Raw genomic sequence first — 26497 nt, 5'->3', positions numbered from 1 at the left:
TTATGCTTACAGACCCATCAACCCATTCTAAATTGCAAGTAAAAAAACAAATCCTCATTTCAAATACGCCACACGGAGTCGAACACACCCTTAGTGCTTTGTTTGCAAGTGAAACACACTCATCCACTCAGCAGTGCGTGAGATGAGCTAATGGTCCGCCCCACTCACGAACTGTCAAACGTGAAAGAAAGTCGTTTACAAGTCCGTCTGCTGCTGCCAACAATAAACAAACAATGTAAAGAGACGTAAACATACGTCCCATCTCGACTGTAAAGTGTAAGTTTGTCACTGCCGTTGTGAAGTGTAATCCTTGGAAGGATTCACCATAGCCGCAGTAATGTCCCAAAGGCGTTAAAACGCCCGCAAACCAGTGGAAATGTGTGAAGGAAATCGTGAAATTGGTGTGTTTTGCTCCACCGTGCGACGTTAGATGGTGTGCGTGCGGGGTTTCACCGAGTGGGACAGCAAGATGTAATTTGGAGCAACGCATCGACTCCTGCAGGGTAAGTGCACGAAGGATGGGTAAATCAATGCTGTGTCCTAGTTTTTGGGCAGCATGCCAACACAGTGGTTCCAGACGTCATAAATTATGGAGCATGGAAAGACAGCAGTTACTCACCCTCAAAGAAATCCTTGAAAGAGTTTTCCTCTTCTAGGAAGTGATTAATGCGTTGAAGGGAAATTAAATGTTCTCCAATCGCTAGGCCCTAAATCCATACTCTAATATCGTTATCAGCATCGGTATCTCGGGTTTCGTCCAGACAGAGAGCGAAGAAAAAACAAACGGAAAAACAATATGCAAATGTTTATTGATGATTATTACCTTTGTTGGTCCGGGGACGGTCCCGGTCGAACCGATTGGCAATTGGTTAGGGGTTGAGTTAAAATGTTGCAACACGACACCCCGACAATGGCTCTTTTATTGGAAACCATTCGCTGATATTAGGTCTCGACAACTACCTATATCCTCTCTGCCATCCCGCAGCGGGATCTTACTCGCCGGTACCGGACGTCTGCTGTCTGCTGCACACGCCGCGGTACCCGTTTGTGCAAGTGCATTCTATTTTCGATTGGCTCACCCACCGAACCGATGCTCAGACGGTTCCACACAGCCAACTAGAGAACCACACCCCTGCCGATCGCTCGGGGTTCTGTTGCGAGGCGAAACACACACACACACACACACACACACACACACATTTTTTATGCTGTCAGTACGTGCTTTTCAGCGCAGACCGTGACCGGCCTGCATCGCTATGCATTGTCGCTGAATGTCTGCACACGGGTACGTGTGTGCATCGATCATCAGAATTATCGGAACGGAACCGGCATCACTGTATTTTCGATGCCCCGTATCGATCACCGAACATTAGACGATGACAAAAAAAGGGGAAACTATTCTTCGGGACCGGGATCGTGCAGTCGGGTTTTCTAACGATATTCTAATTGCCGGTGATTGAATTGATAAGCCACAAATTGTGCCTCCAGACAGCGGTGGACAAGTGTGGTTAAATTTAAACTGTGATGTGATTTGAAAGCTGTGTGAAGAAAAAGGGCAATGTCGATTAGGTCGACGTTGTGCAATCACTTGCTGCAGTCACTTTGAATCAAACGATCGGGATTTCTGGAAAGAATGCAATGTGTTTTTCAGGACGCAGTCAAATCGTAAATTGCTTCGTTAAGGTTATCGTGGTGCTATCGTAACATTAATTAAGCGTGATCATCCGTTCCTGTTTTCTTTCTTGCTATCATCAAATAATGAAAGAATTCTATTCATCGGGAAGAACTGCATTTAATGAAGATTTTTTTGTTGTCAGCTAGCTGCACCACCCAAACGAAGCATTTAATTGGGTTTCGACATTATTCAGCTCATTATTTCTTCGCCCAGAAGAAATAGAGATCAAATGGAGCGATTCCACTGCAGTTAAGCTGTAGATTATTCTCAATTAATCCACAACGACCATCGCCGACCATCATTATCGGTAACCAGACCCATAGCCGAGAACAAAACAACCAAAACCGATACACGCGGACCACTGATTGTGCCCGGAGAATCGCGCAGGAGCACATTGTTGATGGAATTTCATCAGAACAAGCAATTTATGCGCAAGGAAAAACCATCCTCAACCACGCATGTTGTTCTTTTGTAATTGTTGACATTGTAGCCGTTGATAAGTTCGACAAATACACTCGCTGGCTCGTTAATAGATTAGTTCGATGATTATTTAAACCTTTTGCCCGACGGTAGCGGACCATGTGAACGTTAAGTGTAAATATTCAGTGCAGATTGTAGATGAAGACGGACGCCAAAAAAAATGGACAAATGAAGCGGTACCGCTTTGATTGGGCAAAGCAAAATAAAAGCAGCCAAACCTATAGACCGGCTTCCGCTGCGCAACAGGCAAATTATGTTTCCCTAATGTTTCCGCTAATTTGTGGGAAATTTTGAGTAACGATGATGATTTAACAACAACATAAAAAAGCACATAAAAAAGGGTTGAGGCTGGTGTGTTTTGCGATAGCGAAATAAAAACGACTTTAACGTTCGCTAAAGATACTTCATTCTTTTTAAATCTTCTCTTAAACTTTCTCTAATGAACTAAACAAAAGGAATAAAAAATGATAATAAATTTGAAAAGCAATTAAAGATCTTAAAAAGAATAATAGTTGATAATATACAAATCAGGGAAATCAGAAACTTTATAAAACTAAACTTTTTATAAAAGAAAAAGAACACGAAACGCAAAACAATTACAAAAAGGATACCACAGCAGTAAAACAAGATAAGTAAAGAGCGAATGAATATTGCATAAAGTAGCAACCATTAAGAGATGAAACAAATTAAATTTGAATTAAATTATAATTATACTTAGAATTCTCGCTTCAAGAAAGCTCATAATACGAAAGTTTAAAAATAAGAAGAATGAATTTAACGAAGAAAGAACATAGAAAAATCAACAAAGTAAAAAGAATAAGCAAGAAAAACTAAACAAAATAATAGAAAAATAATTTAAAACCGAAATGATCCATAAAAACAAAAACATTGTAGTAAATAATGGAAAGGTCAAATTCTACCTTCACAACACAGAAGACAATCTCATGACGCTAAACATTGTAGCTACACATTTAAGTGTGACTGTACTTAAGTTTAACTATCTTCTCGTGAGAGGAGAACTTATTAAATTTTTATGGCAATTTAACCATAATTTACAGCTTCCTATTTAGACATTTAATAACGTCTCTTCAACGAGCTTTGCCTGTTGGCAACTCCTAGCCAAATTCTACCTGTTGCTTAGTGCATTTTCCAACCCATTGTCGCCACGTGTTTCCACTGTTCCAGTGCGTGTGAAAGGGAAAGTACGCCGACACTCTCTCTCTCTTACACACATCATACGCACCACCATATCCAGACCATGTCATACAACTCTATCTTATCATGCCTTTTCTAGTGATTGACTTTTGTAACCCCCCACTCATCTTATCCCCTCTCTTTTTCACCAACCCCCCTCTCGTTCCAGGATGGGGAACCGGAGAACGCACGGCCGATGACGTCACAGCAGCACGCGGCGACATCCCCCATTCACTTTTCACCATGATAGATGCTGGCTAGCGAAGCGGAGCACAAACACCCATCACCCTTCTTTGATCTAGTAGCCCACCCCAGTTATCCACCCTCTTTTCCACCCATCACGGTGAGTGACTGTTGCGTGCGGCAACTCAACCGGGAGAGCAACCCCCCATCAACATCGGACTCTCAACGATTCTCATCGCTCTCTCTCTCGCTCTCCTGCTGTGGTGCCTTCCTTCTCTCTCATCGTAACCAACGCGCTCCAGCCGCTTCCGCGTGCGTGCGTGTATGTTGCGTGCGTAACAAGCGCGAGAGAATAGAGCGCGCGCAAATGAGAGCGAACAATTGCGCGCGCGCGCTTGTGTACTTTGGAGAAATAAGGCACCCTTCAAGCCGACCGACCACCAGCCACCACATTCGCGGGTGGGCATTTTTTTAGTCCGCGTGCGATAGAGACACGGTGCGGATATATCTCCCCACACACACGTACACGGTGCGCGGTTCCTGCGTCGCGCGTAGTAATCCACGCGTAGTAAAGAAGGAAAAAGGGGAAACAAATCGCGGTGCAACGACGAATCGTGTGTAGTGCGAAAAGTAGCCTGTCCAGAAAAGAAGAAAAACCCCCCAAACAAATCATCAACAATGTGCTCATCCAATCAGCCACCGTAAGGTTAACAACAGTGGGAGTGGAAGTTCAGTTCGGCGCCAGCGAGATAAAACAAACTATACGTACGCATACGCACACACGAGAACTCGCGCTAGTGTTTATGATCGCCGCGTTTGCTTGCTTGTTGGTGTATCGCTTGCGCAAGAAACAGAAACAGAACAAAATAATCATCGACGTCCAACGAGCGGCAGCGCGATCGGTTGCATTCGGCCAGCGCGTTGATCTTCCCGCGAGACTCAGGGAAGCAGCAGCACCAGCAGATAGTGTAGCAGCCAGCTAAACGTAAACAAAAAACAACCTCCGAAAACACCAACACACTTGTACCAGCGGGAAGATGACGGAGGTGGTAAATAATGTTAAAAAATACCACACATCATCTTCATTAGCCGCAACAAGATTATCAGCAGCAGCAGCAGCAAAGTCGCGGTCGTATCACTAAAGCATCCATCTAGCGAGAAACGCAACGAGAACGGATCCCCGGGCGGGTAATAAGAGCCGGGTGGTTGTGGTGCTGGTGGTGGCAAGGGTAGTGGTGGTGGTGGTGGTGGTGGTGGTGGTGGTTGGGCTACATTTGTCCCTGCACGGTCGCGTACGATCGCAGTCGGCATCCGTCCTTCGAGCGGCCACGATCGCTCAACCAAACCGAGCCGAAAGGAATCGAGTCCGAAAAAACCCGACTTAGTGAGCGTGAGTCGTGTGAGTGTGGGTCGAGTGAGCGAGTAGTAAATTTTCGGTACGCGCCGTCGTTCCAACAATTGCAACGCAAGTGCGTCGTGCCCTGGAAGCTAAGCCGCTAAACGTGAACGTGACAGCAGCGAGAGTGGTTTCACACCGGGTTGCGTACTCACTCGGTCGGTCCCTACGATCGGAGGGTAACTCGCCGTGTGCGTGAGTGCAATAAGATTGTTTACCTTTTTGTTTTCGGTTCCGTTTTGTGTGTGTGTGTGTGTGTGTGTGAACCCCCTGAGGAACAGCATATCCGTCGGTGCAATATATGCAATCGTCCTTCCGCAGAAAAAAAGGGTCACCGACTAGACGACACGATCGCGTGCGTGAATCGAGCCGACTAACTCTCTCGCGGCCTCTCACGACGACAGCAGAAAAGCCGCCGGCTCACGTAAGTGCCCCGGGTGTGAGTCGGTACCATACTAACCGAATCGCTTCGCAGTCCAGCCGCAGTCTCGTTTAAAGACTCGCAGACCACGGCGACGAACGCTCGTGTCGTTCGCTCGTCCCCAAAATTTATCCGAGGGCCTCTAAACACAACCAGCCAGTGTTGTGGGAAAGTGAAAGTGAAAGTGAATTATTTGCGTTAGACGAAAAGGAGTGTTGAGAGAGACCAACCAGAAATCGATAAGAACGAACGAATTGCATACAACCGGCATCCAGCCAACTCTTCTCGCGGCCACCACGTGCGTGCATCTGAAGCGAGGCCAGCACGCCTAGCTCGGGGCTGTGCGTGCATGCACATTGCGGCCGGTTGCATAATTTCAACCACAACCTCGCTCTCGTTTCTGGTTTCTGGTTTTCCACCCCGAAAACCAAACGCACACACACACACACTAAGGGCTACCAGCGCGATTGTGCCATTGGCGTGAGGTGGTGCATCAGTTGCTTTTTTATTGCACGCGTTACCATTCGAAAATAGCGAACCGCAAACACAGCCTGAACAACAAAATCCGCGAATTGGTGTCAACCCAACTACCCAGCTGTCTGACGTGAATCGTGTAGTGTGTAGCGGCGTTTTTTTTCTGCGATAGTGAAAGTGAATTCATTCGATTGTTGGTGGTTGCTTTCCTGTTTCGGTTTAGGGGAAAACCCCAAAAAATTTCCACCGATCTAACTTCACTATAGTTACCAGCAGCCGGAGTACACGACCAGGTCCGGGAATGCGTGGAGTTGTGAGTGAGTGGAACGGTCCAGAGTGTTGTTAAAGTTAGGAATTGAAGTGTAAAGTCAGTAGAAACGTTGTTGGAGGAAGTAGAGAGTGCAAGTGGTGGGAAAGCTCGTGTAACTTCCATTTCTGTACCCAAGAGAGGACACATCCGGCTTGCCGAACCGCCATCAAGATGGTCGCGAAAGGTGTCCGAAATCAGTACCTAGCAACGTACTGCGGTAAGTTACTGTCAAAACTCTTAATTTAGTAATAAGTTTTTCCTTCTTGATAGTTTGTATTTTTAGATAGGTTTCTATTTTTTTGCGGGGGGAATTTCGGAAGAAGAAAGATTTGGCTTAAATTTCCCATGATTGTTTTTGAATTTAATAAAAAATTTCAATTTTTTTAATTTATGTATTTTTCCCCATATTTGAACAATATTAAATCAACTTTTCCTTAGAAAAAAATATCTATCACATTTTGTGAAACGATTAAGATTTTTGCTCACTTTTGTGTAATTTTTCCGATTTTTCATATGAAGAACCGGGTTTTCCAAGAAGCTTTAAGAAGTATGACTACTTATTTATCCTTTTTTATATTGTTTGTTTGTTTTTCAAATTTTCTTTTCTCCCATGATCATTTCTAAGACATGTTTTCTATTTTATATATAATTAAATACATTGGGAAAACTTTATAAAATGATGTGGATGTGGTCCGGCTCGTGCTACTCTACTCTGGTTTTACATATGGCCAGAACTGCGTCGTGCTCTCATGTTCTAGCTGTTGGAAACCACCACTTTTGGTTTTCACTCACACTTTCATTCATCTCGCAACCGTCTCTTCCTCTCTTTCTCCTTTCCACTTTGGCATCCTCTCGCCATGACTCGAAAGCCACAAACGAAATAGGTCGCCGCCTAGCATAGATCCACCAAACCATTCATTGTATGTGGGACCCTCGGTTTCCGTAACGTTTTTCCAAACCCCTTTAAGCAATGAACAGTTCAATGAAGATTCTCGGTTCGATATTGAAGTGCGTCCGAATCGTCGCTCCATTGGTTGATCACTTCAATTGATCAACGTTAGACACGGACACATCGAGCCAGCTGTGAACGCATGAATGGTACCCGCAAAAACCCTTCGACGACTGGCATGGGGAACATTGGATTGGGTTGGAGTTGGTGACAACTGTGACATGCGCACGCACTCAACGCACTCTCGCTTGCTTGCTCGCGTCGATACCGAACGACCCGAGGGTTGTCCAAAGAGAAGAAATAAAACGGGCCACCGGCCCAGGCTGACAGCTAATGGCACTCGGGGTAATGAATTAACACGAAAATTGATGAAAGCGTACACCGCCCGCGTACGGGCACGTCAATAATTTACTTAATTTAAACAACCTAAACCGAACGCTCACAAGCGCACGCACACGCTTTAACAATCAAGCCAAAACTGTCATTAATTGCGTGAGTGCGTGAAGCAGCCAACAGCCGTCATCGGCATACGGGCACTGGTGGCAATGTACTGTTCATCTTCACTGAATTTATATCCCAATCGTTGAAGAAATATTGCACCGTTTCGTTAAGTTGTGGAAGTGATTTCGATGTTTTCGACAATTTAACATCCAATCGACTACACGCGCCCTTCCCCTTCTAACAGCGCTATTGCAAAGACAAGACACACAAATTCACAAACGCTTAAAACGATTTGAAAAAGCGACAAATAAAATTGAAACAGGTTTGGCATTCGGTTTCGGTTGGCCGTCGTCCGGTAGAATACATGAAAATATAAATAAATGGCTTGGCCATGTGTGAGGGGGAACGGAAGTAGCTGGAAAGGTGGAATTCAAGGGATTAGTGACAGCACAAGGAGACCATTCGGAGGTGCAACTTGGTGGTCTCGGCTTACCGAGATTGCGTCCTTGTGTGACACGAAGGAGGTTTGAAAGATTGTCGCAAAAGTGAGAATTTAATCAAGCTTACCTTCATTGTACAGTTTTTATACTTTCATAAATAAAAAAATGGTGATAATTCCGAGTACTGTTCATCCCAAGTACCAATTTCCAAGTACTGATTGAATGAAATAAAACAATTGTCCAACCTTTTATTTTTCCACAATTTTCTTCTATTTTCCAAGTTCATTATGTTCAATTACCAGTACTTATACCATTATCAATTTTTTATGATGAGTTTCCACCAATTGCAATCATTCCAAAACAAATATTAAATGGCATCTAAAAAGCCAAATTTTGTTATAAAATCTACAGCAATCTTTTCAAATTTTGCATTTAAATAAAACAGATCGTAAAAGCAAACGTCGTTCATTTTAGGGAGTGAGCAACTGAAAATAATTAATTTCTTGCTTGTTCATCGCCCGTAACGAACCACATATTCGAAGAAAGCAAGTAAATCTTCACAAAATTAAGTACACGTGAGCTATTTGCTACCACATCGAACCACTCTTTCTTTAAAAAAAAAACCCTCCATTCACAATGTCCGCGAATGCAACGATCAGCCCTTGCCCCGGCGCGGGTGCATTTCCGATTCCCTTCCACGATGCGCTTGGTGTCAGCTTACAAGGGCAACCCCCGTTCGAAACTTCGAAGTGCAACCCGATATTCGAGGAGCCAAATGGCGCTGTACCCATTCAAGTACACAAAAGCTGCACCGAAAAAAATTGTACAGCCTTCTCTCAGGAAAATCACATCGAACCACTACGGCGATCGAAGGAACCGAAAAAAAGGGATCGGGGAAAAACCCTACCAGCTACCGGTTCCAGGAAGCGTTCCAACACTCCCGGAACGCTCCGATGATGCGTAATTGCACCACAACGGCGCTTCAAATAACGCAAAAAATTAACGATCATCATTCGATGCGTTGGTTAATGGTGAAGAGGGTGGAAAGGGTGGTTAAGGAAGGGGGGAGAAATTCCCGCACGGGTGTGCAACCTCGCGCACCGGTGAACGGTATCAATTTTCTGTCGTATCACCAAATACACTTTTCGGTGTAAAACACATCCACACACCACACATACACAAACACAAGCTCGATCGTACGCCACCCCTTTTAAGCGGGGGGGGGGGGATGCAATAGGGTGGGCAGAGGAAAAAGTGCACCCTGTAGTTTGGGTAATGTGTACCCTGTTTTTTACCATGTCACTCATATTGGCAGGTAATGTCTCAAATAATGATTTACACAAAAATGGATGACAAAAAACCGCCAACACCAACCGGCAGGTGCATCAAGTTACAAACGTTTGGGGTAAAATTTGGAAAGCATTTTCCCCACAATCACACACCTTCCACCACAAGCCACATGAGCTGAAGCTCAGGTAAGGCTAATAATTGTGATCCAGTCGGCACAAAATGGGAACGATTTTTGGAAATTCCAATTTTTGTTTTTGTTCGCATCGCTTCAGCCAAACAAGACAAACAGACCGCAGAAAATGTAAACAACATACGGTAGCCGTTTTACAACCGATCACGTAATGATCGACACCAGCCCACAATTCGGCAAGCATTTGTTTTGGAATGTTTGGCGCGTAAGGAACCGCTCCCGAAGGAATGTGCAAATGAGTGTCCGAAGAAAAGCGAACCATTACGATTTGTGCACTTTTCCTGCGTGATGGTAATACAGTAAGAAAACGAAAGTACGCAATACACGTCTCAGGGGAAGACAGAAAAGTAATGGGGGAAAAAAAACGAAAGGGGAAAACAAATATATTACACTTGCTCAAGTGGAGATGAGGAAAACAAGAAGAAGAAAAGAAAAAAACGTAAAAACAACACCAATAATAGTCATTCGAATGTAATAGACAAGTGTGGAAGCGATGAAGAAGCAACTAAGAAAACAAAAACCAGAACACAGAAAAAACAGGCAAGCTGTTACCAATGTCGGTAATTGCCACGCGTGTGTAAAAAAAGCAATGACTTGCAGTCGAAAGAGCAGATAGCAAGAGAAGAAAAAAACATGGCAGCACCAGATCTCGATTGTATGTGTGTGTGTGTGTGTGTGTGTGTGTGTGTGTGTGTGTGTGTGGCTGTGTACGGTAGGAGGAAAAAGACAATAAATAACAGATAAATCCCCTAGAAATAGGCTAAATTGGCCTTTGGGTCATGGCACGGTTCATCCCACACACCACCTGGGGATTTGAAGGTCAGAAAGTGAAGGAAGCGAACATAGAAAGGAAAAGCGAACATAGAGAAAAGCGAACGGCATGCAAAGAGCGATCGTGGAAAGCGAACGATCAGCATCAGCATCATCATCATCATCGGCATCACGATGATCATCGTCGGGTCTCCCGCCTAGGCCCTGCCGGTGCGCAAAGTGCGTTCTCCAGCATCAGATTGAGCAAGAGGTGAGCCAAGAAACTGGCACTGGGAAGTGTGGAGGATCGAATGAAAAAAAACAGTACAATTTAAGAGAAGCGAAAAAAAGCGAGAAACGCACACACACACACAACAAATAAAGATACGCACGGAAAAAGAAAAGGGAAGAAGAAAATGAAGCAAATAAGCGCGACTGACGAAAGCAAAAGCAAAACACCGTGACTCGCGGATAGCGAAAGGAAAACGGTGGAAGAGCGATCGAAAGAGAGGGGAATGGTGAGAAAAACAGAGCGAGAGAGAGAAGCGAATATAAAAGTGATACTGTGGGCCAAGATGCAGAAGGTAAGGAAGGAAGTGAGCTGGTTGGATGAAGGAAATCAAAAGGAGTATGATGTGTTCATACGCATAAATGTATATGAAATCGTTACTGCCGAGCCGGACAGCGGCAGAGGAAGACGAAGTGGAAGAAGGCGAAGCTGCGCATGGGTAGAGGAAGTGTTGAATGGATGTGCGAGAAGGAAATCGAAAGCTACGGCCAACAGCACGGAGGATATGGAAGTCATAAGATCGAAACCATCATCAGTTTGATCAGCAATCGTCATCTATTCTCTCTGTCTGTTTTTTTTTTCCTTCCCATGCTTTGCTTTGTTATTGCTGTAATGTGTCTTCTTTTACGCCACCTTTCCGTGCGTCTTGAGTCCAGCTAATGGCTGACTGGTCGAGTGAAGGAAGCAACCTCTCGCGCATGGATGGGTTTAATTATTTCGTTTAGCCGCGGTGGAATTGCTTCCGTTCGGCGGTGCCAATTGATGATCGGAAAGGAAGGCCCTCCCGGTTTCTTCCACTCCTCTTCCATCGGGGGTCCAAGACTAGTTGGAAAGGCCGGAAAGGTCACGTGGTGGTGAATAGACCCTGGGACCAATATTCCAATATTCGGTCCAACAGTTCTACAGAGACTTTAGCATCTTTTTCCTTCGTTTGGATTGGTCACTATGATGCTAATGATTGGCCTGAAGCTCAAGTCAGAATCTGGACACCTCCCTCCCTGACGCTCCTTCCCCCAGAGGTAGCTCTGATGATGGACACACGAATTTCGCCAACGGCAGAAACTTGTTTGCTGCCCGGACGACTCGGACCCCAGACGCCAACCAGTTTCTTAAGCCGGGCAGCTCCGGAGGATGGAGCGGAACCGGAGGGAGGGGGGTGGGGATCCTAATAAAGTTTGGGGCAGGTACCACCGGAGACCACCGCCGGGGAGACTGGTTCCAGACCAACACGGCAACAAACGCAAACAAACAAACAAAACCGGTAATTTCGACATCCACCACACTGGTACGGCGGCGACTGATCCGATGCTGGAGGCTTGCGCTTTTGCCACCTGCAGGTTTTAGATGTCTCCCTAGATTTCTCACTAGATCCTACCACCACCACCACCACCACCCAGCAGGTGGACATCAGTCCCAGACAGCTAGCCTCCGTTGAAGTTGGAGTCGTTGGACACGGGCTCAACTTACCGAAAGTTATTATATTGCGCGCCCATTGCCGAAGACTTTACTGAGCATTCGTGTGCGCGGTGGGGAGTTGCAGACCCCAGACTCCACCTCCAGGCTCGTTTCCTCGAAGTTCCAGTTTCTGTGAGATATCGCACCTCTCCACACGATCGCTCTGCAGCGTCCACAGATCCAGCCCGGTGATGTGGAGCAGTTTGGTGAAGCACAGACAGCACACTATTTACCATACAATCGATCTGTCAGTGTGTGCGGCACGGTACGGTGCATCCACCGCGTCACAGGTACCATTCACGATCGCGATCGAGATACGAGACACTTTATTGGGTCAAAGTTGGTCGCTCGGCGAAGCAAGAAAGTGAGATTGCAACTGCAGCCAACCAATGCATCGCACCGAACGTTTGGTTAGGGATTTGTGAAATCTTGCCGGTCCATGCATCGGCTGGGTCAAAAACTAGCTCGATTTGCAAAAGCGAAATCCGCCAACACTCGGTGGGGAACCCGTTTTCCCGCGTGTGCGCGACCTACTATTTCGACCGAAGGAAAGGTCCCGTCCCTCCTGTTTCCCCCCACCCAAAACGTGCTCCCAACCAGGAAGGCGGACAGGCGACCCGAATGTGCAACAAAACTTTTCCTTTTAGTGGAAAAGCACCAACCCGAATGTGGGATAAGGTTCTGTGGCGTTTGCTCTTGTTTTCACCACGGGGATTGGGCTACGCCGGGAATGTGCTTGAGGATCAACCAATTAGGGGCCTTTTTGGGTCGTACTACTGCTGCTCTGATCATTCCGAAAGCTTGAGCCTCTTAATTCATTCGAAACACACACACATGCGCGCGCGGTGAGCATGAATTATTGGGCTACTGATTGGGCAATCATCAGCATATACGGGAGCCCTGCCGGTTTATAGTCGGGCCACGCGAAATGTTATTACCCACCGACATTTATATTGCTATCGGTAACGAGCCCCCTCAGATATACACTCTCGGGGTGTTGCCAACTTCAATGGATGGCATTAATAATGGTAATAAAGCACGAATAATAAAATGCGGAACGTCCGCCAAACACCGCCACCATACAAAATCGCCATCGGGTGATTGCGTTTTAATACAAGAATTATACAAGAAAACCCCAACAGCAGTGCTCCCCAGGTTGCCAACCGATGCGCTCCATAAATTTCCCCATCCACCTTCACCCTCTTTTCTCTGCCCCGCTTCTAACCGAACCACCATTTCTACCACATACGACGCACTGTCTCATAAATATTCTCCTTTCGGTTTCGTTTCATTTCGCGGGTGCACGAAAACTTTAAATCAAAATATAAAACAAACCACACCAGGAGCTAGTGCTCTTCGCGACCATATTTGGGAGCTTTCCCTTTCCATGCCTTCTGTCACCCCTCCTCACCAACTATTCCCACCCCAAAAACGAGTCTCCTGCTCATCGTGTACCCGTTAATGTTGCATTCGGCTTTTCAAGAAGGCCTCTCCCCCGGAGCAGGCTGACCATACAAGAGTGTACGTCCTTTTTTTTTCTTCTTCGCTTCAAGTAGTTTCGTATGTGAGTTCACGGCGCTTTAGGTTGAAAGTTTTTACCCAGGCCCCCGGACACACGCACTCACGCACACGGTCAGCCCTGCCTGCCGGTCTGCCTGCTGATTGGAAATTAAATCAGGTGTGCTGATTAAAATTCAAGTCTGCCAAAATAAATTCACAGAAAACAGCAGCTTGGAAGTGCTGTCTGAACGGGGTACGTGTGTGTGTGTGTGTTTCTGTTTGCGTGTAAAGTTTGCCGGATTCGGTTCCGGTCCGCGCCGGCGCTACGTGTACAACGCATTGATTCGCGTCACCATTTTTAATGCACGGCGTGTATCAAAAATTCGTAAACTTTACCACCGAGAGTATCCGGTTACAGTGAACGTTGTACAAGTTTGGTCGCCCACCACCTGACCTGGGGAGACTGGCGGGAAGGAGCGGGCGTGAATATACTGGTAGACCTTCGCAGTGAAGATGCGCCACAGCAACTCGTTGCAGTTGTCATTGCAAGTGGCGGGTCTCTGCTGCTTCTTCGTGGCTTAAAGCTGTGGAGCTTTTTCTCCGCGATCAATCTTTTCAAAAAAGCGGTCAAGATCTCACAATGTTGGGTAATGTGCTGTACAAGCAAAAAGAAAAGGAGTTATTGGAGAGTTTAACAATGCTCAGCAATCGAAGAATATCTTGAACAGCACATAGTCAACCCATCCTAACCTAGACGAGAGTCAGTCTTGTGATGTTAGGCACACAAAATGGATGTCCAGTTTTTGGAGGTCCTGAGACTTCTACTTACATCTTACTAACGTTTGGTTGTCCATTTCTCATTTTTCTCATATTTTCTCACATAAGAAGGATAAAATAATATTGAAACAATTCCAAGAGTAATACACATCCAGACTTCCTAATTCGTTAACATCCATCGTAAACGAAATTAGAACGGTTCAGCTCCGTCAACCGACAATCAGTTAACCCCGGGGAATATATTATTCAACCAAAAGCTGCAACCTGCCAGACAAATAACGCCTCCCTGTAGCCCTCCCTAATGGCTTTTTAGTAGCTCGGCCACACCATTCACACCAAAACACCACAATCAACGTGTAGACAGTGGTATTTTTTTTTTTTTTTCGGTGGTCATTAAACCCGCTGGAGCACACAAACCCTACCAAAGTTGCTACGGTAACCAGACGGAACCACAACACAAAAAAGCCCGCAGGATCCGCAGCAAAACCCTCCGAAAATCGATTTTTGAGCGTTTCGTGAAGAAAAAAAAACCCAAAACGGGGCCAACCCCGGTGCGACCGCGTTTGCGATGTCGATGTCACACCGGCACGATGATGTGAAGGCGTTAATGAAAAATGCCAAAGATGGCATCTCCTCCCCCCGGACTCCGACGCATCCTTACGCGGTGTCTGAGCACCGGATCTGAGATCCTGCCCATCTCGTGCGGTGTGTGCCCCAACGGCAGCAGCACCAGCAACGCAAAAGGTTGTCGCGACAGCACGATCGCAAACCCGTCGTCCTCGATCACAGTCGTCGTGGTCGTCGTGCAGTTTTGTATTAGCTCAGATGCCATTTTTCGTTCCCCGTCCTACCTACCCCTTCCCCTCCCCCCCCTATCTCCCCAATACCTCTCATTACGTGAGTCTGGTTCGCGCAAGAACGCAAATATTTACGCCGAAAACGAAACCAACCGACGCGATTCGCGATTTGTCGTTATTTGCGTTCTCTTACGCCGCGGTTTTGATGCACGAGCACGGGAAAAGGAGAGCAACAGAACGCACAGCATCAAGCCCAGCTTCTTGCCACCATCACTCCAACTGGTCCTGAGGAGCACGTACATGTTCGCTGCAAGAACGTTGGAATACAAAACTAACCTCCCCACTCGTGTAACAAAATTGCCATCTTCTGCGTGTGTATGTGCGGCGATTTGTTGTTGTTGTGGCTGTTGTTTTTTGTCCGTCTTCGCTGCTCTCCTGTCGTGGATCACATCCCCCGTGTGGTTGAATCTTCTTGTCCAAAATAATGCTCCGTTTTGTATTCGCTCGTCGGCTCTTGCTTTTTTTGGGTAACGCTCCTGCTCGCCTGCAAGAACCCTGCAGGAGTAATTTCACCTTCAGGCTGACCTTCGCACACCGGTCGGTGCGTATATTTCATTGAACTTGCGAAAATATGCGCTCCTGTCGACACGAAATACACCCTGCCTGCCCGCTGTCTCCCATTCATCGCCCCCTCTCTCCCCACCAGTTCCATAATCACCCTTGGCAGGATAAAAGGATGCTCGATTTGTGGGCAGCAAAGTACACACACGCAACAAAAAAAATATCGACGTGCACGGCTCCGATTTTCAAGGTAGAACCCGTGCACGAATTACCCACCGTTCCTTGTGGGTTCCTCATTTATGAGACACCACACATCAACAAACCGCACAGGAACGAAGCGTACTCTCCGCTGTGCGGCACAAGAGCTGGTAACAACAGCCACAGACAACAGCGGCAAACAAAAAAATGGAACAGAATTACAAACGCCGCCTCCAACGATCGTTGAGGTCCTCTCCCCGATTCGTGATCGCAGCAGATAGACAGGTTGAGGTATTGAGAACAAAATCCCCTGGAGAGCCTTCACGATGGTCCTGGTGTGGACATTCGGTTCAAATATCTCTTGATACCACTGATGAAGAACCAAGACTTGTGGTGCCATCTGGATATCAAACTCTACCAGATATTCTTAACAAACTAAAATCTTCATACCGTAAATGAAGCGTGCACCTTTTCGGCTAGAGTTGAACCGCTGATGATCCCTCACACGGTCCGTATATAGAATGTCGTATGTGGCGGCACGATCTTCCATCCAAAAACAATGTGTGCCTGGGACGCTCACTACTACTGCCCGCGAGGCCACTTGGAAGGAAGACATTTTATAGCTAATTATAACAATCATTCCCTCCATTCTTGACCATATTTCTTTCTGCTCTTCCTATTGTACTGTGGAGCAGTGAATTGGTGTTGAAATTGCTTCTCATTAAACCATCTGCTCCATTTCTGAGACGAGTCAATTTTGATCGAACCCTGAAGCACCGGCAATATAATTTGCCAACCAAAAGATGCCTCGACGAAATGGACGGTGCATCTCGCATCGCCAATAATCAATTAGCATCCAACATGCACCTAATGTGGTCAATGCACCCGGCCCTTCTAAAAACTCAACGTCCAGTTTTGTGCCATTAAGCAAACAGCTCTCGAATGTTTGATTCTCCTTTTTGGCCGACCGAACCTCACGATGCACCGGGAGGCGCTGACTAACGAGCCTTCACCGCAGCGACAGCGCAAAAATGCATCTTTCTGCCATTTGCCCGCCGGGGAAACATTCCAGACTACCGTTTGTGGTTGAAGATGCACGCTGCTGTGGTTTGGCACTCATTCCTCTTCCGACTTTGTTTTGCTTGTGTTACTGCCAACTAATCGATGTAAATTAATTGGTCAAAAAGAAACCTTCAGGCTGTCATTTTTATTTTCTGCTGGTTGCTCCAAAATATATTACATGCCCTGCTCAGCTTCAACCCCGATCTTCCAGTGCTCATAGTTACAAATTGTGCACCTCTTGGGGAACATAAAACTAGGTACTAACTGTTATAGATAAGCCGTAAAAATGCAAATTTCGCTCACCATAAACCACGAACGTAAAAGCTACAGTTACCGTCCAAAAGGGTAAGGCGGTCGCACCGTGCAAGCACAGCAGTTGCCGTTTTCCTTCGACTTCTTTTTTTTTTCCCACCCCTGTGCAAACCTTGACCACTTCAGTCACATTATGGCCGCTTATCTCTTATATTTGCAAGTACGCTGCTCGATGCACAACAAGTTTGTTTTACAACTGCTTAGACACTTGAGACACGGCGAACGCACACCTCCTCGGCGTGACATCTTCACCGGAAAAGAGGTTCCACGGTTCTGGCAGTCGGGTTTCTTCACACCGACACATCTGATCACATCATCATCAACCGTGGCCTGCACCGTGAGCAGACAGAGAGGGTCATGGCGCGTACACCGGATGACACGGTGGACAAAACGGTTTTGAGTGAGTCGCGCAAACCACGGAGTTCACCACGGTCTGTGTATTGACTTTCCGCGCATAAATTGTCACCGCCGCTTTGCCTTGCACCAAAGGGGTCTTATGTTTCCTCATTTGGAAGTCCGAATGCGTTTATCTGCGGGACTTGAAATTTGCATTTTCCACACACACACACACAGGATGGACACAATGGTGACAAAATCACAGCCACCAGCCAGCCAACCTCTGCTTCACATCCTAACTGTACATGCGATCGGTCGGATTTGGAAACGAATTCCCCGGCTAGACTTGGGGTTCCTCACACCGTCCGCGTGTGTTATGAGGCTAGTCTAGCTGCCCGAGACCACCACCACCATGTGACATGTGCTGCCGAGCGCAATCGAAACTTTCTTCCGATTGCCGGGGGCAGTGGAACAAAAGTGAAATTATTATTACTAAATTGCAAACTGGTTCAGCGAGCGCGAGTGTTGTGGCGGTCCTCTGCCCGCCAGCGTTTTTCGACTGCTCGGACTCGAAACCGTGTCTGACCATGTAGGAGGCGCGACCACTCGCGTGCGACGTGTGTGCAGTAGTAGTGACAGTTGTGCTAGTGGTGGTGGTGGTAGTGGTAGTAGCAGCAGTCACCAAGCAGCGGCAGAGAATTATGAATAACGTCAAGTCTCGTGACCACGCGATCATGCAGTGCTGTGGTCGATTTCTCTCCTCTCTACCGTCCTGCGCGATCGCCGCCATTGGAGCTCCTGAAGTTCCATCTCCCATTCTCGTTTGCAGATTTCTCCAAGATGACCGATCACATTGGATTTACATGTCTTATAAGCGGCTTTTTTTCTAAAATGACATTCACAAACGAAAAAAAGCACACAAACACACATATCATCAAGTTTCCTTTCATAGTCAGACAACATTTTACCTCTGCTCTTTCCCAATTTCGGATGCGGACCGGTTCCTTGGAAGGCGACAATCATTCTCATAGAGTCACGTGTCTGGTTACTTAAACTTATAGAGACACTTTCGAGTTATGTAGTATACCAACACGTACTTTTCTGACTATCTTCAGACGATCTCCAGTCGATCTTCGGTCAAACTCGGCTCATAAAATCAAGACACTTTTACCCGGGGGAAAAGAAATGCTCAGTCTTGGTGACTAAATGACAACAAATGAATATGTTTACAGCGTCAATCACCATCTCTCCAACAACCGATGCTGGTCGGTAGCGCAACTTCATCAAACATGCATTAATCCTCATCACAATTCGCTGAAAAGGGCGGGGGGCAGCAACAAGTACCGAGCAGATGTCGTTGAAGTTTACCAGCCCGAGTACAACATTGTTGGACCATTCATCTGCACACGCCGATCTGACGATGTCAGCAGCTCAAGCCAAAGCCATTCAGAAAAAAAGGGTTGCCCACTCTCACGGTGGCAGCTCAGCCCTACCTACACGTTTGACTCATTAGCGCGAAACTAGGTCCAGCGCGGCCTTCGCTTCTCACCTATGCCCGTGACATATTTAAATTATGCTACCCACTCGCGCTCTCCCTCTCTCTCTCTCTCGCTTTATTTCTCTTTTTATGCTAGCTTCTTAACACCCGGCCAGCTTCCACAGCTTCTCGAACCGGGGCGATGAGCACCGGGGTTTGAAGTACGCGTCTCGTTACCGTTTCACTTTCATCCGCTATTTCTCTGGGTCTGTTGTACATTCCATCAAGCACACTTGACACTTGACAATTGTTCGCCGCAAAATGCACACACGCACACACGTTTGATTGGTTCAATCGATCGGTTTCGACGCCTTACAATTGCCACACTGTGGCGATATTAACGTCGTGGGGGTTGATGGCACCGCACCGGCCGGCTGCACGCTCTCGCTCTCGGTAGATAAAATTGCCCAGGGCCTAGACGAAATCGGGTCGTGCCGAAGCAACTAGACGCAGCAGCAGCAACAGCAGTGGCCCGGTGGACAATAGTGCACAAGTCGTTGTTATTCAATTGGGTTTGCGAATTCGCCATCCCAAGCAATAAGTCAACCACCGGCACCGGGAGAACAGCTGCTCACGCAAATTGGTCGGCGCAGAAGAAATAACCAGTACAAACCAGGCGCACGCCTGCCCCGTCCGATATCCTCGCCCATCCGAATTTGCGTCTATTCTTGGTGCATGTTGCATTCCGTGCGAAATTCCGACCGAGCACATGGGCTGACGGCGTCGATATGCGCCCGGGGAGCGTGTAAACATCGGATTTTTCGCCCTGGGTGAGGGGAAGGGGAGGGGGATAAGGGAGCACGCAGACGCAACACACCGGGAACCACCCTCACAGACGCTTAGCGATTTGCGATGGTGTTTTCCGTCGCTTCTTTTTTGCTTTTGGCCCCTGGTCTGTGTGTTAAATTATTGCTGATAAACCCAAAATGTCGGCCAAATATTTCGAGCGCCTGCTTCTAGTTGTTCTTCTCGGCCGCCTGTTGCCTGCCACTTGCTGCGGGAAATGGGTGTGGGAGGTTTATTTTACTTCGGACCCACCAACCAAACAAAAAAAAAACAATTAGACATGTATGACGAGACTTCCTCACTGCAAGACGCGACCCCATCGAGGTCTTTTGTTTGCCTTGTTCGTCATATTTTTTGCCAGAGGTTTTGTTTTTTTTCTTTCGTTGCTTTCCAATTTTATTGCACGACGGGGCACGACACTCGAAAACATCGAACACACATCCACCAAAATACGACCTCATCGCCGACGACGACGAGGACGCACCTTGTGGTTGTCCCCAGTGCGTTCTGCCTCGCAAGTCTCCGCACTTGCACCCTTGAATGTCCCCACGACAACAGCTGCTCTGATCGAACGTTACCGATGGCCTAGTTCTGGCGAACTCATCACTACCATCGCAAAGATAACACCACACGGCACGACAAAATCCGAGGGGTAGTGTACCGTGGATCGGCTATGAACTGAGGGTGTTGGTGGTTCAGTTAAGTGGTTGGTGGTAACAAACAAACACAAAAAGACACCCTTCGAGCGGCGATACCACTGTCCTTCGGCTCATATGATTCAACAGGCGGGCAAACCCCGTACTATCCCCATTATTGACTATTATACTCCCTAACTGCTTCCCTTGCGACAGCTGAGCTACCCTGTGTCGGTACATTCCTCGACGAAAGCCTCACACATCTCTGCCATCTCTTCATCGATTCATCTAAAAATCGTTCACTTCATTAATTTCTTCACACCAATACTACACGCCACCTAGTCTCTCTCTCTCTCTATCTCTCCCTTTTTTGTTAGTACTCTCAATTACTCAACTACCACCTATCTCTCTCTCTATCTCTTTTGTTGCTCCCCGTTCTCTTCTTACACCTTTTAAATCGGCTCAGAGCTCACCACTAGATAAGAAAACTCACGAGCACCCTGCCCGTAACTGCTGCTACTGAGTGTCCGTGACATATGGTGCGTAATGCGCGAAACGCGCGCTAAAAACGATCCATTTGCGCAAATGCGCATCGTCCAAAAAACTCCATATGATGAAGATGATCGCCGGAGAAAACTGCCAAGTCATTATTTACATTTCTTCCTAGCATTATTTTTTTTTTTTGGCGTCAGTTTTTGGACGATCTTCATCTTCAAGGAAGCCAGCAAACGGGTTTCGGGATGCGATTAAAGTGTATTGTGATTTGTGGTGCCCTTTACCACTACTTCTCATCCCCCTTAGGCAAGATGATGTAGAGGATCGTTTGAGGGCACTTTGTTGGAATGTTTCAAATTCTCGCGCGTTGTCGGACAGGTTTATGAGTCAGTTGTAAGAGCTGCTGCTGCTGCTGGAAAGTCCCGCCGCACACTTGAGCGAGGATTTTGGCTGGCTGGATGGTTGGGGGCATATTTGCAGCATGAATCAGAGGACATTGCCTTCTGTCAGAGTTCGGTTGCATTGCACTCGATTCGATAGTTATCGATGGTTGTCTTCTATTTACAAGCAAGCGTGCTCTAAATGTCATAACGGATGCGTTAAGAATTACGCTATCAAACAAACAGGTCGGACACAGTTTATAAACATTATCCTCCAGAACGTCTGTGGCCTGGTTACGGTTGTACGTACTCCACTATCAGCGGACACCTAGCAACGGACGTGATACGGTCGATCAACGTTTGCCACGATTGTTTGCACTTTGATTAGCGCAGCGCAGCCGAGCACTGGCCGCGGTAAACATTCTGGGCTTGCGGTGAATTCTTGCCTCCAAAATGGTGTTGCTGCTGCTGCTGCACACATTTCACACTTTGGTCTTTGGAAGGACACCCATGACTGGCCCAGACGGTGCCTTGTGCCGTGCTTACTGCTGTTTCCTGCTGCTGTGTGTGGCTTGTTTGCTCGCCTTATCATCCCAGGTCACGCTTGGTGCGAATGCCGGCCAGACACCGACCAGGAGCTCCCAATTCCTTCTTAGCTTAGCTCGTTAAATCAACTTCAACTGGCCCTACATACTGCGCAGTACGCAGAGGAGGGTTGCATTTGATGATTCGATTGCACCCGGCCACCGAATGCATCGCCTGATTGAATCTTCTCGCCGGCTCGGTGATCCCACTTAGTGGCGGTTGCGACATAAAACTCAATTATCCTCCAACATTCTTCCAGCTTGGTTCTTGTCCCCTTTCTTAGCTGTTGCCAATGCAAAACGCACTACAATTTACGGAGTAAATTCACACTTCGCCCCAACAAAACCCTTGATAGCGCTAGATGCCGTTGAACCGGGGTCATCACGGGAAAGTCACTACTAATCAGCAATAGACATTTGATGTGCAAGCGAAAAACCTAAACTACTGCAACATTGAAAGCATCCTTGTTACTAAGTATCGTTGAGCAAGCGGTACAACAAACATCACAGCCAAAACATAGGGAATCAACATTAATCTGGCTCCGAATTGCGTCAACAACCTTGCAATAAGAGGCAAGATAGTTGCGCATTCTGGGGAAATCAGCTGGAATGCTGATTTGATCGAACTACGAAACGGGGAAGGTGAACCCTTGAAACCCGTTTGCCAGGTTCTCACCCCCATTACGGCCACACTCAAGGGCAAAGTGATAGCGCGTTATCAATCCGTCCCGACACAGCCCCCAACCGTCCTGTCCCCGTACCGACCGGCTGTCGCATACCGAACGGGAACAGAAACGAAAACGCTAACTAGGGCTAACTAACGATGTACAACCTTCGGCATAAAGGGAACAGGTGACCTCACTTGAAGTACTCGCCCTGATTCTCCATATTTAACTCAATTGTGCGAAATGGCTGCCCTTTTTTTTTGACTCATACTAATAGACACCATTTCCGCTTTGCTTTCTCCATTGCAGCGAATCTCGCCACACTTATCTACGGTCTGTCGATAGGATGGCTGTCGCCCAACCTGGTCCTGATGTCCTCGGACGAGACGCCGTTGGTGACGGGAAAGATCAGCAGCGAGGAACAGGGCACCATCGGATCGATCGGCACGATCGGTTGCATGCTGGCTCCGCTCGTGTGTGGCTGGGTGGCCGAAATCGCTGGACGAAAGTCCGCCCTCATGCTGATCGGTGTGACGCAGCTGATCAGCTGGGCCGTGATGCCGTTCGCCACCAAACTGTCCGTCATCTATGCGTCCCGCATATTCGGTGGATTTGCGGGCGGTGGAACTCTGTCCATTGTGCCATTGTTTGTGTCGGAGATATCGGAGGATAGGTAAGTGATGGCGCGATGCGCGCACTCTCTGCCCTTACGGGACACTCACTGGGAACCTTTTCAATCACAGAATACGAGGAACGCTCGGAACGATGCTCGCCATCTCATGCAACTTTGGAATCCTGTTAGGATTCATCATATCTCACTACGTTAATTGCTGGGCCGTCACGTACCTGGCGCTGCTGATGTGCGTGGTCTACTCGCTGGGTTGCTGCTTCTTGCCAGAATCTCCACAGTATCTGTTTGTCAAGAAAAAGAAAGAGGTAAGTGGCGATACACGATAAGAGTTCTTAAATATGGGAAGGAACGGCCTAAAGCTTCTCCTAAAAGTCGGACAGAGGGCCTCAGCTGCATATGATCTCTAGTGAGATGATTTACTCCTATTGAGTATGTGTTGAAGGCTTGGACTTCTGGCCAAGACACAGTCGCATAGAGAACACTTCCACCGTCATAGGCTCTCGGTTGAGATCTCACACAAGCACTCTTAGAAACATCTCTTAAAGCGTTTTTGATTCATTCAACAGTGACAACAATTTTTTTGAAGCTTTCCTAACATCCAAAACAAAAAATTGAGGAATTTTCCTCGTATGTTTTTTTGACTCTTCGCAAGCTCTATCACCACTGTGAGCACTTACAAGACTTGTGAAATTTCATGCTTCCTGTCACGTACGTAATCAGGGATAGTTTTTCTAGCTCAACTACCAACTCCGATTCGTTCAATTTCGTCAAGCAATTTATTGCCTGTTACTACCCCACTTTGAATTCAATTGAGTCTTGTCGAATTCGTACGCTTTTGTGATGCCGCATCGTACGCCGTTCGTTATGTCACATTCAAAGAGCCCCCATGACCTACGAAATAAATCCCTTCCGATGTCAGAAAGGCTGATAGCCGAAATCAGCATTATATAATCTTTTGCACTGTACCTCACACAAACAGGAAAAAAACCCGCAGGTCATTAGCGACAACTTTCGAATTCCAGTGACTGTGTGCGATGATTGATAGAGCCTAAGAGCATGCCTCATTAGAACATCGCTTGGCGTGGTCAGGTCGGAAAGGTTAACGATCATTCCGTTGTTGGCCGTTGTGACACAAAAAAAGCATCTGTCTGGTCGCTTATCACTCTAGTAGAAAAACACAGTCGCCGCGACCTAAGATAATGCACCCAATCTTTATATAGGTTAGTGTAGGGACGAATGACGAGCAGCTGCCAAACCAACAACAACAACAAAAAACTAACCCAAAACCCCCATTTCCGTCCGTGGCTTATTTTTTGTCCATCCCTTCGCTCGACTCTATCATTTTAGAAAGCGATAAAGGCATTGCGGTTCTATCGCGGAGAGGAAGCCGAAAGTGAAACATCACAATTTACCGCTGAGGTAGCACGCTTTAAGGACATCCACAACGTTGGCCCACTCAAGAAGAAGGACTCCAACCAGATCCACATCAAAGATTTCCGTAAGTCCGCCCCAATCAACGCACCGTTCCGATCGATGTGGGGAATTCTGCATCGAAGAATCTCGAGCACACCGATTGATGGTTCTTGTTTTTCGACTGTTCTTTGTTCCTCTTCCATGTGCGATTTGTGTGGTAATCTCTGCAGTGACCCGATCCCGCTGGAAGCCGATCCTGATCTGCGTCATCGTGATCATGTTCCCGGCCGGGTCCGGCTCGATACCGCTCATCACCTACACGGCCACCATCTTCCAGGAGTCCCAATCCAACCTTAGCCCAGCGATGTCCTCGATCGTGGTGGCCACGTTGCAGCTGATCGGGTCGTACGTCTCCACCATGACGGTCGAGAAGGCGGGCCGGCGTGTGCTGCTGGTCGTGTCGACACTCGGCTGTGCGGTCTGCACCATCACCATGGGCACGTACACCTTCCTGCAGGAGATGGACGTCGAGGTGGACTACTTCCGGTGGGTGCCGGTCGCCAGCATGTCCGCACTAGTCTTCATCAATGCCATCGGTATCGGTATTGTGCCATTCATCATCATGACCGAGATCCTGGACCCGAAGATCCGCGGCTCGGTCGTCACCTTCTGTCTGCTGGAGTTTTCCGGCGTCGCGTACCTAGTCGTCAAGTACTTCCCGATCGCGGTCGAGCAGCTCGGGATGTACACCTGCATGTGGTTCTTCTCGTGCTGCTGCGTCGCGTCCGCCGCCTTCGTGCTCACCTGCATGCCGGAGACGAAGGGCAAGAACTTCGAGCAGATCTCCGAATCTCTGAACGGTGGCAAGAAGGCCGGCCACAAGGACGTCGCCCCGACGCCCGTCTGACACACGGCCTAACGTGCGACGGAACCGACGCGTGCGGCTCCTTGCGCTACTGTACGTTTAAAGCAGATCGTTTGTTTTCGTTATGTTTTATATCCTTGTACGAATTACTTCCTGAAGCATCTTGAATTGTATTATACACTCCTTTCTTTCATGACAATGGGCATACTTGTCTTGCTAACTGAGTCGAAGTATGCAAAACCAGCAGCAAACCAGCATATGAATAAAAAAACACACAAACCAAGAAAAACCACCCTCACGTGATGCGCAACGCATCCGGTGTGGTAAGCCGTTAGGTGGTAGGTTGTTGATGTCCTCTATTCAGGAGGACACTACCGACATCGACGAAGAAACAAACACACACAACTATTCTAGAATCAAAAAAAGATATGATACGGTACAATAATTAAGTGTAGTAGATAGCGAAGAAGCATTTAGGAGATTGAAACTGAACACGACAGGGACAAAACGAATGCTCCCGTTGGCGATAGGGAGCTAGTTGCGGTTGGCCGAGAATTGACGAGAGTTAGCCGAGAGGGGATCTAGTGTAACGGGGGCGAGGGAAGGATGATACGAAGGTAAACCAGGTAGGAGCAGCATTTTGCAAAACCTTTTTACTAAGCTTTAATAAAGACTATTTGTTAACCGTTTGCCCGCGTAATGCACGGGCGAGAAATACAGTTATACACCAATAAACTAATGGAACCATTGGCGTTGTAAGCGTTGGAGTGTCGTGATTCTTTGCTGGCAAGGTGCTGGATTACCGAAAGAAGCAACATTTTCAGATGCAGAACAGACCAAAAGCGTGGCTGTTGGGAAGTAAGTAGAATATTAGACAGCATGCAAGAAATCCTCAGAATTTTCAGAGTCTTGCTTTTCGTTTGGGCCCTAACCTCAGGAAGTCCAGGCCTACCATTTCCAGCTACTTCATCTCTTATTTTTACTCTCAGCTATATAGTCCGTGCTTGAAGCATATAATCGATCACC

The 26497-nt window shown here is 47.2% G+C and overlaps 1 protein-coding gene across 3 annotated transcripts; it reads left to right on the top strand.

Moving 5' to 3' along the window:
• Nucleotides 1-4788: 4788 nt before the first annotated feature.
• LOC118513943 (facilitated trehalose transporter Tret1-like) lies at nt 4789-26230 on the top strand. 3 transcript variants are annotated; one of them, XM_036060331.1, is made up of 6 exons: nt 4789-4968; nt 5884-6350; nt 22872-23235; nt 23306-23498; nt 24541-24691; nt 24837-26230. In XM_036060331.1, exons 2-6 carry the CDS (start codon nt 6305-6307, stop codon nt 25511-25513), a joined length of 1431 nt encoding a protein of 476 aa, XP_035916224.1. In that variant the 5' UTR covers nt 4789-4968; nt 5884-6304; the 3' UTR covers nt 25514-26230. The 3 variants fall into 3 exon arrangements, with proteins under 3 accessions (XP_035916224.1, XP_035916223.1, XP_035916222.1); XM_036060330.1 differs by having other exon boundaries at nt 4789-5123; XM_036060329.1 differs by having other exon boundaries at nt 4789-6350.
• The last annotated feature ends 267 nt before the right edge of the window (nt 26231-26497 follow it).

The sequence above is a fragment of the Anopheles stephensi genome, chromosome 3, assembly GCF_013141755.1.
Source record: "Anopheles stephensi strain Indian chromosome 3, UCI_ANSTEP_V1.0, whole genome shotgun sequence".
Classification (NCBI taxonomy): domain Eukaryota; kingdom Metazoa; phylum Arthropoda; class Insecta; order Diptera; family Culicidae; genus Anopheles; species Anopheles stephensi.
Note: the sequence above shows the minus strand (reverse complement) of the source record. Positions and strands in the feature narration are given on the sequence as shown.

Excerpts from the sequence above, each read along its gene's own strand:
- LOC118513943 (XM_036060331.1), top strand. The coding sequence starts at position 6,305 with ATGGTCGCGAAAGGTGTCCGAAATCAGTACCTAGCAACGTACTGCG. Across the intron at positions 23,236-23,305 it reads TCGGAGATATCGGAGGATAG|AATACGAGGAACGCTCGGAA; the intron begins GTAAGTGATGGC and ends TTTCAATCACAG. Across the intron at positions 24,692-24,836 it reads GATCCACATCAAAGATTTCC|TGACCCGATCCCGCTGGAAG; the intron begins GTAAGTCCGCCC and ends TAATCTCTGCAG.